The following is a 13,976-nucleotide window of genomic DNA, read 5'->3' as shown; positions in this document are numbered from 1 at the left end:
GTGTGGTGAAGTATGTTCACATTTTTCATGACCCACACAGGCATGGGGAGACCCTTACCCTTTTGTCAGTGGACTGACAAAAGGGATGCACATGTGCATGATGATGTTGGTGTTATTGCTGATGCTGTTATTGCTGATGCTAATGCGATTGCTGATGCTAATGCGATTTCTGATGCTGTTATTGCTAATGCTAATGCTGATGCGAATGTTATTGCTGATGCTGATGTTATTGCTGATGCTGATGTTGCTGATGAAAAATGTTATTGGTGAAGCGAATGTTATTGCTGATTTTGTCTGTAGATGATCGAGGACCCACTTCAGACGGAACGCCTCAAATTCACCTTCGAGCGGGAGCGAGGGCTTCTGGGTAAGACAATGGACGCAGACCCCCACATACGTTCCAGAGAGACGAGACGTTATTTACTCACCACGGCACACTGAATTGTAGTTAAACTGTGGTCATCCTGCGGAGAGACTGGCCCCTTGATGGGAATGTGGAATTTTCACAGCTGATTCTGGGCCGAAATGGAAAGCGACGCTGTCCTGTTGTTCGGTTGATGATGAGACACTTTGACTTGACGTGTGTGTCCTTGAATGTACATGTGTGTTAACTTGTATATGTGTACCAGTGTACCTGTATTAATGTGTCTTTATTTCTCTGTATTCAAATTTGGGTTTTTGTCCCCTGCTCAAACAAGTGTGGGGTGGCACTCATCTCCACTGGTGGCCCTTGAACCAGCAGTGGAAATTCCACATTCCCATGGTGAGGGACAGTTTATCCATGGGGACAACGACTGTTGCATGCAACATGTGTATATGCGTGTGCGTGTGTCTGTGTCCACAGCCTTTATGCATCAGACCTCCACCACGGACAGCTCGCGCTGCTACCAATGCATCAAGTTCATCATGGGGCTGGCCCAGAGGTCAGAGGTCTATGTTTGGTGGAGTTAACAGTTTTAACGGTTGTGGTTTATGGTGCATTTGAATTGACTCAGCAATTGGTGGTGGTGATGGCAGAGATGGTGGTGCTGGTGGTGGAGATGGTAGTGTGATGGTGGTTGTGGTGGTGATGATGATGCTTTTAAAATGGTGTTGGTAATCATAATTGTCAAGTGTGGATGTGTTTATATGCATGTGCATGGATGTGGTGAAATGCATGTGTATGCGTGCATATTAATGGTGAGCGGTAGTTTAGCGGTAGCGCGTCGCGTTACGAACCTGGTGACCCTGGTTCGATTACCGCTCATGGCCAACACCAGTGATGATTATCTGAACCGGTCCTGGGCCTCCCATAGGTCGCTCAGCCCCAAATGGGTACCTGGTATAGTTGTGTAAACACTGCCACTCGGGAGACAAAGATGACCGAGCGTGGTGCTGGCCACCCACCCTCTCGTGTGCTGTTCCGCCCTGGATGAGTGCTCGATAACAGCACTTGCCCCAACAGCCTGTGTAAGGCTACACCGAGGATCTTTGTATTATATATGTTCATTTTTTGTACTTGGTATATATCTATATAATTTTGAAATGTGTGCATGAATATACTGCGTAGGTGTTCATCTGCCAAAGAATATTTTCGTGGTGACACCTACCATCTCTCATGGACTGTTCAGTGGCTTCAGAAGAAGGTACATGTGTATGTATGTATGTGATGGTTTCTTTGCATATCAATGTGTGTGTGGGGAGTGGTGGTCCCTTGGTATTGTGCACTGTGCTTTAAACCAAGTGGTGACCTGAGTTGAATTCCCTGCCATGGGTAATATCAGTGGCAAGTTGTTATCAGAAGTTGTCCTGGGCCTCCCCTAAGTAACCTCGACCCTAAATGACCACCCGGTGTGTTTTTTAAACTTCAGCATTGACGTTAGTGAGCCATGCCAGCCTTGATAGTTGCTCGTGAACAGAAATGGCTCAACAGACGAAATGGCTTCATGGAGAATCTTTGTGTGTGTCTGTGATGCACCAGTGGTTACACGTTAGCGTACTGCACTACGAACCTGGTGGCTTGAGTTTGATTCCTACTCGTGGCCAATATCAGTGACAAATATCTGAACATGTCCTGGGCCTCCCCTAGATCGAATGGGCCTTAAATGAATAGCTGCCTGGGTATGTAAACATAATAATTTGGGAGCCAAAGGAGGCTGAAGCGTGGTGCTCGCCACCCACCCCTTTGTGTGGCCATGCTGGCCTTAATAGGTGCTCGCTAACAGCACTTGCCACAAAAGTCTTAAAGTTTCTTTGGGGGATCTTTATTGATGTGCCAACCTACTATGTGCTCTAAAACAGGGCTCGCTTGTCCCGGCAGAGTGGAAGGGAGTTTTATTGTTTTTTTGTTCACAGATGTCAGATCAGTACTACGCTCCACAAACTGACATCTCAAACGAGACTTCTATTGGAAAAGCCTTTCAACGGACCATGTCTGCACAGGTGAGTTGCTGATGACAGGAATATCTTTATCATCATTTTCATCGCCATCATGATCATCATTATTCATTATGTTGGGCGATGGTGGCGCACGCCTGTAATCTAGCACAGTGGAGGCGAGGGTTGGTGGATTGTGCAAATGTTGAGAAGCTCCCTTCCCGTGGGTGGCGAGGAGGTGTCGTACCCTGGCTTGTCCTTCCCCCCGCACCTCCAATTAGCACGGTTGACTATGTACGGTGCGAAAGAAGTTCCACATACATACATTGCCAGAGATAGAGTGTTACTCCCCTGGCGCTCGTGCGCTTTCTCCAGGCTCTCCGGTTTCTTCTCGCATGTGTAGTGAGTCCAACTGAGTCGCAGACGTTGTCTTGGGAGCAACACTATTTATTTCAGTAACTCAACCTCACATAACACAACCTACACTCGGGTGTTGAATGCCCATTTCGCCACGCTACGGCAGAACTAGACATGGTTCGCTATGCCGGCCCGGACCACAAGCTAGGTCCCGGACCGCGTGGCTAGAGTTCTTCTTTTACCCGACGTGGATCTTCATCACCAGCAACACGAAGAACCCCGAGCCCCTCACGGGGCCCCGTTATATTGGCCTGGGCTGGGGCTGGCTCCGCCCTTCGCCCCGCCCACCTTCTAGATCTCTCGAGCTCTTCCCCGAAGGCTCCCGAGAGCTCTTCTATACCACGTGACCGCCCAGCGACCCCCGCCCACCGGTGACCCCCCTCCAATATAATCCGGTGACGTGTCGGCAGATCAACCAGCGTATCATGCCCCAACGTAACCCTGGCTGGCTGACACTCCCTCTTGCTCCCTCACCGGGAGCCCGCACCGCACACTGTACGCGGTGCCTCCGTGCTGACCAGCGCTCACGCAAGCCCCACTGGGGCTGGTACTACGCCCAGTAAGCGGTCTACACATAATGCCAACACATCCGCCATGGCTTCGTAAGCCTGACACCAGACAGTGACAATCACAGTCACTACACATGTATAAACAACCATTAATGGTCTTCATCAAACATCCCAATATTGCACCACAGAGATCGGGCAGTTGTTAGCGGCAATTCCAGTTGCCTTTCTGGTTGTGATTTCTCGCACCTCTGAATCCTTCTCTCTCTGAAACTGTGCACATGTTACAAAGTCTAAATCATTATTATCAACAGCACCAGCAGTCTTATTTTGTTTAACATTTAGTTTAAATCGGTATTAATTTTTTTCTGTTCCGGGCACCCTTCCATCTCAGATTTTTGCTGACCATGGCACGTGTCAAATATTGGATTGATGATTGATTGAACGTCATGCATTTGCATGACGTTCAGCGTCACCAGTCGTCCACTGTTGGATGACTGCCTCCGCAAGCTGTCGCCATCTTGCTTGACCTCGCTGTGCTACAATCCATATCGCTCCTGCACATGGGCTGATCTCCATATCGCCGAATCTCCACAGTGGACGCCACCTCTGCCGTGCTTATGCCTACGGCTGTCAGTGTATTATTACTATGATGTCTATAACACTTGTTTTATTTGCAGATTATTCGCACGTGTGATTATTGATATGCTGTGATAATGTTTGTGGCTGCAGGACACACTGGCAGGCATCACAGCCCTCCTGAATGAGAAGGACGCAACCGGCACTGCGAGTGTCTTTGAGGACGAGGCCGAGGGCTCCACAGACACCACTCAGAGGGCCTCTGAACAGGTGACTCCCAGAATGTCTTTTTTTGCTTTTTCTTTACTTGGAGCTCTTTACTGGGTGGTGGTGGTGGCGGCTGCTGTGGGTAACTGTAATCCAGCACTTTGAAGGCGATGGCTGGTGGATCGCACAGATTTTGTGAAACTCCCTGTTTATGTCGAGGATGTGGTGTATCCTGGCTCGCCAGGAGGAAGGTCGTATAGCAAAAATGTGGACTTCCACCTGTTTCATCTCTGGGATAGTGTTTCTCCCTCGCAGGTGTGGATTTTCTCTGGGTGCTGTGATATCCTGCCACATGCAAACGTTCATTAATTGGCCAATAACATCTTAGTATATATAGAGGATGCCAGAGTTTTGGCATCTGCTGGTTGCCGGTTCATTGTATGGCTGCCTTCCTGGTCGCCTGTGGTTCCTCCAGCCTCTGACCCTTGCTCTTTTGTCTACCATACACCCAGCCTTGTGACTCATCAATTGTCTACCATACACCCAGCCCTGTGACTCAGACCCAGCAATGAATCGGTGCTAGCTCACGGTCACTGAAATCTATATATATAAAATCGCAAATCTGTCTGTCTGTCTGTGTGTGTGTCTGTGTGTCGCCGGACCATACGCAGTTTCATTGGACGGCGGTTGCCCCTGGCGACGGGTAGCGACGCATTCGCTGCCGGGTGGACGCCATTTTTAATTCCCGTTAAAAATATGCGCACGCATTTGTGGTATAAACTCGATATACCCAGCGTTGCCCGGGGGGAAAATACATTTAAAATCTTATGAAAACTTTCAAACATTACATACCAATGAAAAAACAACTGTGTAATTACTTTTAAACCCGACACGCCAAGAATCGATTCTCTGAATCGCAACAAAGGAATCGAAGGTTGTACATTCCTTTAGATTCGGACGATTCCCGTTTACTATAAGTTGCTTAAAGTCGATATAAACTGCTACGAACGGGAAATATCCGGCGTTGACCGGGGCAAAAATGTAATTAAAAACTCCTGAAAAAATAAAAAAATAAAATAACAATGAAAATGAAACTCTATCATTCAAAATGTAAACCCCCAACATGCCAGGAATCGATTCTTTGAATCGCACAAAGGACTAATCGAAGGTTGTAAATTACTTTAGGATCGCGCTTCCTGTTTAATATAAGTTGCTTATAGAGTTGATATAAACTGCTACGAATGGGAAATATCCGGCGTTGACTGGGGCAAAAATATAATGGTGAGGGCGGTTGTGAGTGGCGATTGTGAGTGGTGATTAGTGAGTGGTGAGGGGAGGTTGAGTGGTGAGGGTGAGTGGTGAGGGTGAGTGGTGAGTGGTGAGGGTGTGATTGGTGAGGATGAGTCGTGAGGGAGAGTGGTGAGGGAGAGTGGTGAGGGTGAGTGGTGAGTGGTGAGGGTGAGTGTTGAGGGTGAGTGGTGAGTGGTGATTGGTGAGCGTGTCATTGGTGAGGGAGAGTGGTGAGGGTGAATGGTGAGGGTGAGTGGTGAGGGTGAGTGTTGAGGGTGAGTCGTGAGTGGTGATTGGTGAGGGTGTGATTGGTGAGGATGAGTGGTGAGGGAGAGTGGTGAGGGAGAGTGGTGAGGGTGAATGGTGAGGGTGAGTGGTGAGTGGTGAGGGTGAGTGTTGAGGGTGAGTGGTGATTGGTGAGGGTGTGATTGGTGAGGATGAGTGGTGAGTGAGAGTGGTGAGGGAGAGTGGTGAGGGTGAATGGTGAGTGGTGAGGGTGTGTATATATGTAAGGTTATTAAGAAATATATTTTTCACCCGGGCAACGCCGGGTACTTATGCTAGTTACCGTTATAAATCTGGCATGGCCATTATGATCTGACATAACCATCAGGATAGTATTTTGTGTGAGTATAAATTCGCTTTAAATCTGTTTGTGTTTTCGTGTTGTATGAGTGGAGAGCAGTGGCACAGCAGTTAGCACACTGTGCTACGAATCCCGCAAACCCGAGTTTATAGACGCAGAAAAGCACATCGCATTATAATTGCTAATCCATAAATGCACATCAATTAGATGTATTAGTTCATTTGATAGTGTATTGACATCTTCTTGGTTCTTTCGGTAAAGTCACGTAGAAGGGAAGTAATAAAATAATAAAGAACCAAGAAGATGAATCCCTGCAGTCACGAAAGCTTTAAATCGAAGTGTATTGACAGTGGTGCACAAGCACAAATAGCCCAAAAACTCAACACATCAATAACACTGCATTTAAGAGAAAACATAATAGGCGACCTATCACGCAAGCCCTTTTGAACCCATGTGCTTAACCTTCAACAATGCGAGTTTGACACCAATGAAGGTTTGAGAGCAGAATGAAGTTCAAAAGAACTCACAAACAAACACCTTGTGAAAGACCCAATGCAGAAGATCTTCCATGGAGCTCATGGTCAACCCTAAACCGCATCCGCACAAACCATGGCAAATACGGATACCCGATGCACAAATAGAAAATTAAAACCTTCTTCAGTGCGCGCGACTGTGGTCTTCCGGAACAGAGCAACATATAACGACGCAATGCCCGATCCACAAATTTGAAAGAGACATCAAAGCGATATTACAACTCCGCTTCTCCTGACGTGGTTATCTGGCTTGACCACCTGCATCTGCTGATGGTGATGATGGTGGTGTGTGTGTAAATATATCTTCTGTCTGCATTTTTGTTCTTTTCAGACTCTGGGTTCCCCTATGAAAATCGGTGACACGGACATCACCGACATTGATCCCTGATCGCCTCCCTCTCCCTCCCTGGCTCGGGAACGCCTCTCTCCGAGTCCCGCAACTCATTCACAGGAGGGTGTTGCCTCGGCGTGTCCGCCTACTGCCTTACCGAGTTACATTCAGCTTGAAAGCCCTCCACGGAGGAGAGACACTGCACAATAACTCCACTAAGACAGAGAGGGTGGCAGCATAGTTTTGTACTGCCCAACAACAGCAGATGGAAGGCTGTGTTCAAAGTCAAAGTAACATAAATAATCATGATCTGGATAATATTGTCCTGTGGATAAACTGACCCCTGGCCATAGGAATGTGGATTGTCTGCTCTGAGGCTGCCAATCGACGTGAGTTGCTACCCCTTGGGGAGACACCCAGGGCTTGAACGTAGGCCTTCGGTGTCTCTGACTAGGCCATCATGAACCACATGAGAGAGCCATCCAGACATCGGGCTTAATTGAGCAGGAATAGGAAACTTAATAAATAAAACATATATAATTAAAGTGACTATTTTCTGCTCCAATTTGTGTCCAACTTGTGGTACTCATCTTCATTGGTGGCTCTAAGCCAGAGATGCAAATTCCACATTCCCAATGCCAGTGGTCAGTTTTTGTCCATATGATGGTCACAGTTTTTGATTGAAAAAGTGGTGCTTCTCATTCTATAAACCCCTGGAGGGATGACGACGATGATGAAGGAGATGATAATAATGATGATGGGCTGGGGATTTGAAGTCACAATCTCCCAACTCCTTGAGTCGTGTTGCTCTGACCCCAGAGACACCCGACTGGAGTATATCAAAACAGTCAAATTATTCAAATTAAGTGCACATTTTTGCAATGAAATCGCAGCTCTGAGCCTTGCAAAGGGCCTCTCTTGCCTTTAAAACTAAGCGATTTACCGCAAACCCTAACATCGACGTGCCTTTAACACAAATACTTTTCAAATGGAAACACAAAAAATTGCCAATTTCTTTTTTCATTTGACCATCGCGTTTTGGTTTGCTATTTTTACAAACATTTGTCAATTTTTCCTTTTTTTTTCCTTTTTGTTTACTTTCCAACATTTCATTTTGCCGCTATCTGGTGCTGCTTTGGTTTCCGCATATTTTTCGTTGGGGTTGTCGCGTTTCCGTTTGTTATTTTCAGCTTTCGATTAAAGAAAATTCATCGTCAAACATCGCACTTGGTGCTAAGCAGATTCAATGACAGAATTCCTAAGAGCAGGCATTTAAACCACACCACTCCATTCTCAGGCACCCAGGCATTGACGTCTGGAATTAGTGTTGAATTTTAACCTGGTTTAATGTTTTCAATATTAATGGATCAATTTCTTTTCCCCCAATTTCATCCTAATTTTGCATTCGGCGTCATGAAACAGAACTGACATAGAACTCTCAGCAGATATCACAGAACTATTTCAGGAATCTCCTTATCCACCAGAGAAGAACACCTTTTTCACCTGAAAGAGAGAATTGTCCATCACGTGAAAAGGTAAACTGATCGTTTTAACACTGATTTGGAATTTAACCATCGTGAGTGCCAAATAAAAAATGTTTATGGTTTTTTTCATACAGTTATTGGTGACCAGGCTGAAACCAACAACTCGCTACAATTGAAAATCAAGCCTATTCACAGAGGGGGGGGGGTGACTGGTTTCCAACCCAGGAGTCCAGTGATGGCAGCTCTCAGCCCTTTGACTTGTGAGCCACCTGAATTCCAGACGTTTTACCCGTTGATGTCCTTCAGCGGCTATCCTACAGTTCAGTTTCATGTTCTCCCTGATTTCGACTGAATGAGTCCTCACGGCTGAACAATGACTAAAATTGCATTCAACCCAAATTCATTTATTTTTTTGTTAAACCAATCTGAAGCCTTAAACTCATGACCAATGGCAACCGGGTGTGCTCATGGCTGGTGCTGGTTCACTTCCTCTGACATAACCATGATGAGCCTCCTCAGGGAGAAAGATGTTGCATTCCCACAACAGTTGGCAACTCGGCTATTACAGGAATGATCTGACACGGCGCGGCCCTTGCCCCAAAACATGGCTCCATGGATTCGATTCCTCCCCATCCCCCCCCCCTCTCCTCTCTCTACGGACAGAGGGAAGCAGTCATTATTTTGGAAATGTTCTGCCGTGCCTATTTTTAACACAATCGTGAAGTTAGTTTAATTCGAGAAATGCCATTCACGGCATACATCGCTTTTTTTTCCATTACCCCTGTATGTGTCACAGCTGTTTACCAGGCCCGCCCATCTGAAGCGTGGGTAGCTTGCTCAGCCAAGCAAGCTACACAGCCCAGATTGCGAGTCGCACGGACCGTGTTCAGCTTGGTGCCGGCTTTTATTGGAATCCGAGCGTCAGCCCAGTTGTCTACCGGGCACGTGGGGTTGTTTTTGTTGTTGTAAACTGGCTGTGGGCACGCAGCAAGTGACCCCAAACTCGAGGAGTCGGTTGAACCCATGGTCTTGTCGGTGCTGGCTCGGTTGCAGCGTTTATAATTTAAGGTTTTAACCGAGGACTCTTTTAAAATGTTTTTTTTCACAACCCCAACTTTGGCAGGTATATTTTATTTTAAATCTAGCTATTCAATTGTTTAAAGATTCCAGAGTGTGGCACAAGTTTTAAATTGATTACATTTAACATTTACACACCCAGACAACCTTTTCCTGAGAATGGAGTAGCAATGTTCTGATGGCCTCTTGGATTGTTATCGACAAACATTTGTCTTAAAGCTTTGAGATTAATGTTTTAAAGAATTTTGTGGTTTAGGGTGTGCATGTTTGCTGTATACGCGTGCGTGTGTTGGGGTACGCAGCGGTTTGAAAACTGAGCGATGTTCCCAGTGACCTGGGTTTGCTTCCTGACTGTTGATACCAAACAGTGGAAAGTGGTATCTGTAACTGCCCTGGGCATCCCCCGAGGTCAACTTCGCCTTAAATAAACACCCGAGTGTGTAAACCATCAGCACTGTGGAGAGAAGATCAGAATCGGAATCTTTATATAGACTGCAGGAGGAATCCGATTGGCTATGAAGCTCTTTCTTTCACGGATGTCCAGGATGGGTGGGTCCGCAATGATGGGGTCAGGCATTGGTGCTGGCTGCACTACCTCCATGTTCGCCATGCCGACCTAAATAGGTGCTCGCTAACAGAACTTACTCGAACCAGTCTGAGGATAATTGGGGGATTTTGTTCTTGTAAAGTGAAAGTATACGAGGGTGTACCATCTGTGAGTATGTATAGGAGCATGTGTCTGAATGTATGTGTGCATTTACATGTTATTGAGTATGGCTATGCTAATTGGTATAAATGAGTATATATTGGTACATATATTGGTATATATCTATATAGTGTGTATGTAATATGGCTGAGAACTGTAATGAATGTGTGGATGTATAGTTGAGGATGTGTTTCGAGTGTGTGTGCATGAATGTGTGTTTTTGTATTTGATTGTTTACGTATATGAATATTTGGAAGTATGTATATGAGTGTGTGTAATGTACTATATATGTGCAAGTGTGCCAAATTTTGCATATCCCTTAAACCCAGTTTTAAACTGCTTTTAGTGCCAAAGACCCATTTTCAGCCTTTTATGCCGATGGGTATTTGTCAAGATCCAGATCTGGCTTGCGTTTAAAATTCAATCTCCTAAAATTGATATAATCTCATTAATATATATATTGACCCTTTATTTTAGCCATTTGAGGGCCAATTGAGATATATTATCTCTTGTGATTGACATACTTTAACCAGGTGGGAGTCCATTGAGAGTGATTCAATGTTGCGATTAACATCCTTGAACAGGTGAGAGCCCACTGAGATTGATCGTCTCTTGTGATTGAATTATTGATTCATGCGAGGGCCCATTGAGATTCATTATTTTGTGACGAGAGCCTCATGAGATTTATTCTCTCTTGTGACCGACGTCCTTTAACCAAGCGATAACTTTTTCGAGTTCCATTATCTCTAGTGATCAACACCCTTTATTTAACCAGGCGACAGTCCACTGAGATGTATTATCTCTTATGATTGACGTCCCGTAACCAGGGGAGAGCATATACGTTATTTCTATCTTTCGGTCCGGTTGTTGAATCTTTATCTTAACTGAAACGGCTGTGATCGTCAATGCGTGAACATTTAAGCCAACTAACGTGGCTGAAGCACAAATTGCTCAACTGTTTTTTTTTGGTATAAATATGCAAAAAGTGTAACCAACTGAATTTGTTTTTACGTTTTATTAATTTTAAAGTTTATTTAGGACTTGGCTTTTCTGCAGAAAATGTAATTGTCTCTGGTTTGCGTCGCTTGCCTTTTTCACATTTTAATTATGGATGTAAAGCGTTGTTTATAGGCTTTGGGGGACTGGAGTGGATGAATGTAATTTACTTTAGGGGTTTAACAAATAAAGCGTTGGTTAAAAAACAGCCTTAGTCTGGCTCTATAAACTATAAAGCTGTTCTAAGCCTGGCTCTATGAACCCTAAGCTCGGGTCGCAACCAAAATAACAAGAAGAGACATGTTTTTGTTCGAATTCGGTGAAAAAAAAGTGCTACGCTGTCTTATAAAACAGATCGACGTACTTGGTGATGTTGCTGCTGCGTTGGCAGCGGTGCACAATTAACAAATAAACTCAACACACCCGTCACTCACACTGTGGCCTTTAAATTAAACATTCCATGGGCGACGTTCTACGCAATGGACCTTCTTACGTGCCATGAAATGCCGTATGACCCAACACATCGTCTGTTATAGTTCGTCCTTTTATAGCAGTGTTATTGACATGTGTTGATACACCGGTCATGTGATAGAACAATTCAGCTCGTCTGGACATTTCAGGCAATATTGTACTTGTGCAGTTTAGGAAACGTAGTTGCGATTAAAAGTATGGATACTCGTCCGTTCTCGGCACGTTCCGATGGGAATTTGAATAAATGTCCTTTGTCGGGGTTATACCACGGGTTCTTGCTGGCCCTATTGGGTTCACAATGGCCACCTTGATTTTCTGATGGTTGCGCGAAAGACACTGGACCACTATTTTTGAGAGCATGAGTTCGAGCCCTGGGTCTGTTTCTCTCGCAAGATGCTTCTAATAGCTGTGGTAGAGACACGGAACCGGTGAAGATATTGATTTTTGGTTACCAAATAAGCACTGGATCGCTATTTAAAGCTGTTAATTTTTTATGAAATTCCAATCGGGTAAATAGTTCAAGTGGCCACACTTACGGACGTGATTCATTAACAGAACACACGAGATCTCTTCGTTGGGAGTCAACTGTGGTGGATGACCTGTGGATAGAATGACCCTGCTGTGAGAACAAGGAATTTCCACCAGTGGTTTACTTCCACCAACAGAGATAAGCGCTGTCCCACGCTCTCTTAAGCAGGATATGCTTTGAATCGGGATTTGACCAACAACCGTTTGTTGACGAAGCACACTACTCCAAATGATTCGGTGAATATTGATTTGAAGCTTTCGTGACTGCAGGATTCGGTGAGTTTGACATTGCAACTATAAGCAGCGACGTGCCACCAGGGGACATGGCCAGACCGTTTGCGTTGTTCGCCGCTTGTTGCAGAGACTCGTGGTTCGAAGTCCAGTGGCCACGCTGATTAATACTGCCGGGTGTGTTCACCCTAAGAATACAAAGCTCCGTCCACTTCACATTGCACCTTAAATATCCTGTGACGTATTTATCAAAGAGCGAGTCATTTTCGGTGTGATGGTCCAAATTTGGTACATTTTAAAAAGATACTCGTTTGGGATTTTGTGCAAAGCAATCATTGCCCCCCCCCCCACTACTGCGAAAACACTTGGCAGGATCCTCGGTGACAAAACAAGAGTCGGCGAAGTCGGCGAGACACTTCTGTGTAAAGAAGTGCAATAATGAGATCTTCAGATCAGCCTGGGTGTCACGGGGGTCATCGCGGTCGGCTGAGTAGTAAAGTCGCGAGTTCAAATCCCGGCTTGGCGTTCACTCGGCGCAGTATGCTCATCTTAATCACCAGCAGAACCAGCCTCATCGTCATTCTCATCGGTAATCGTCGTTGATGACGTGTGTACTATTGTGGGGAAGTCCGTAGCGGTCATCATTTCCACCGCCGGCTCAGGGCCGGCAACGGGTATGAGTTGCCACTCCTCCGATAAAGAAATCGTCTCCAAAAGTTTCGTAGATGATCGTTGACATTTGTTGAGCAGGTGAAAGCCCAATTTGGGCCAAGGGCTACTTTGTTTCGAGGGAGACTTCAAGAGATCTGAACCGAAACACTTTTTCCTGCGGAGGGAGCTGGTAGGAACGTTGGGTTGCTCGGTCAATGGCCAGGGTCAACGGCGGCGTGGTGTATTCCGCAAATATGCCCGCCTGTGAGGGCGGGCACAAGCCGGCGTGAGTAGGTTAAACGTTGAGTTTTATAACGGCACCACGGGGTGACCAGCCCCTCCCCACTCAGCCCCACCTCTCCCACCCCCACCCAGCCCCACCCAGCCCCTCACCACCCAGCCCCACCCTCCCCACTCAGCCCCTCCACCCCCTCCCCACCCAGCCCCTCCCTGCACGACGGACGGACACAATAATCTCCTGTGGGCTGGTGTAACCAGGAGGTTCCTACCAGTATACCCATGGTCTATGGGCCTTACCACCTACCTCTTCCTCACCCGTGCACTGTCCAGCGTCTAGATCCGCTCAGCCTCAAAATTTGCAGGTGCAAACAGAAGCCGCCAAATTGGGTGTTCGAATTAACATTTTTATCAACACCTCATCCGTATTTGTCTCTCTCGCACATTGCACAGCCGCTGAGCCGATGGAACGGGTTAATTAATTACGTATAGGGAGGTTAATTAGTAATTAATTGGCAGCACTCCCAGGAGTAGGGGGGGGTTAAGGTTCAACTCATTCCGCTGACCCCCAATCTCCATACAGTATCTCCCCGCCTTCGCTATTAGGGGCGGCTGAACATTTCCAGGGGGTTTGTTGGGCGAGTAGTCGTGTGTTCGAGTGTTCGTGTGTTCGAGTGGTCGTGTGTTCGTGTGTTCGAGTGGTCGTGTGTTCGTGTGTTCGAGTGGTCGTGTGGTCGACACAGGTGTGCGGAGGTGCGTCCAGTGGACGGGCGTGTTCGACGTGTTAGGTT

The 13,976-nt window shown here is 46.2% G+C and overlaps 1 protein-coding gene across 1 annotated transcript in view; it reads left to right on the top strand.

The window, feature by feature from the left end:
• Positions 1-11,449, top strand: part of USP24 (ubiquitin specific peptidase 24) — a 58,942-nt gene extending 47,493 nt beyond the window's left edge. Inside the window, exons 61-66 of the mRNA XM_078885172.1 lie at positions 301-367; positions 845-923; positions 1,550-1,625; positions 2,335-2,421; positions 4,011-4,127; positions 6,805-11,449. Of these exons, the coding sequence (XP_078741298.1) occupies positions 301-367; positions 845-923; positions 1,550-1,625; positions 2,335-2,421; positions 4,011-4,127; positions 6,805-6,861 (483 nt within the window). The 3' untranslated portion in view covers positions 6,862-11,449. The remainder of the gene's footprint in view (positions 1-300; positions 368-844; positions 924-1,549; positions 1,626-2,334; positions 2,422-4,010; positions 4,128-6,804) is intronic.
• The last annotated feature ends 2,527 nt before the right edge of the window (positions 11,450-13,976 follow it).

This window comes from Lampetra fluviatilis, chromosome 3 (assembly GCF_964198595.1).
Source record: "Lampetra fluviatilis chromosome 3, kcLamFluv1.1, whole genome shotgun sequence".
Classification (NCBI taxonomy): domain Eukaryota; kingdom Metazoa; phylum Chordata; class Hyperoartia; order Petromyzontiformes; family Petromyzontidae; genus Lampetra; species Lampetra fluviatilis.
This window is presented reverse-complemented; position numbering and strand designations above follow the sequence as displayed.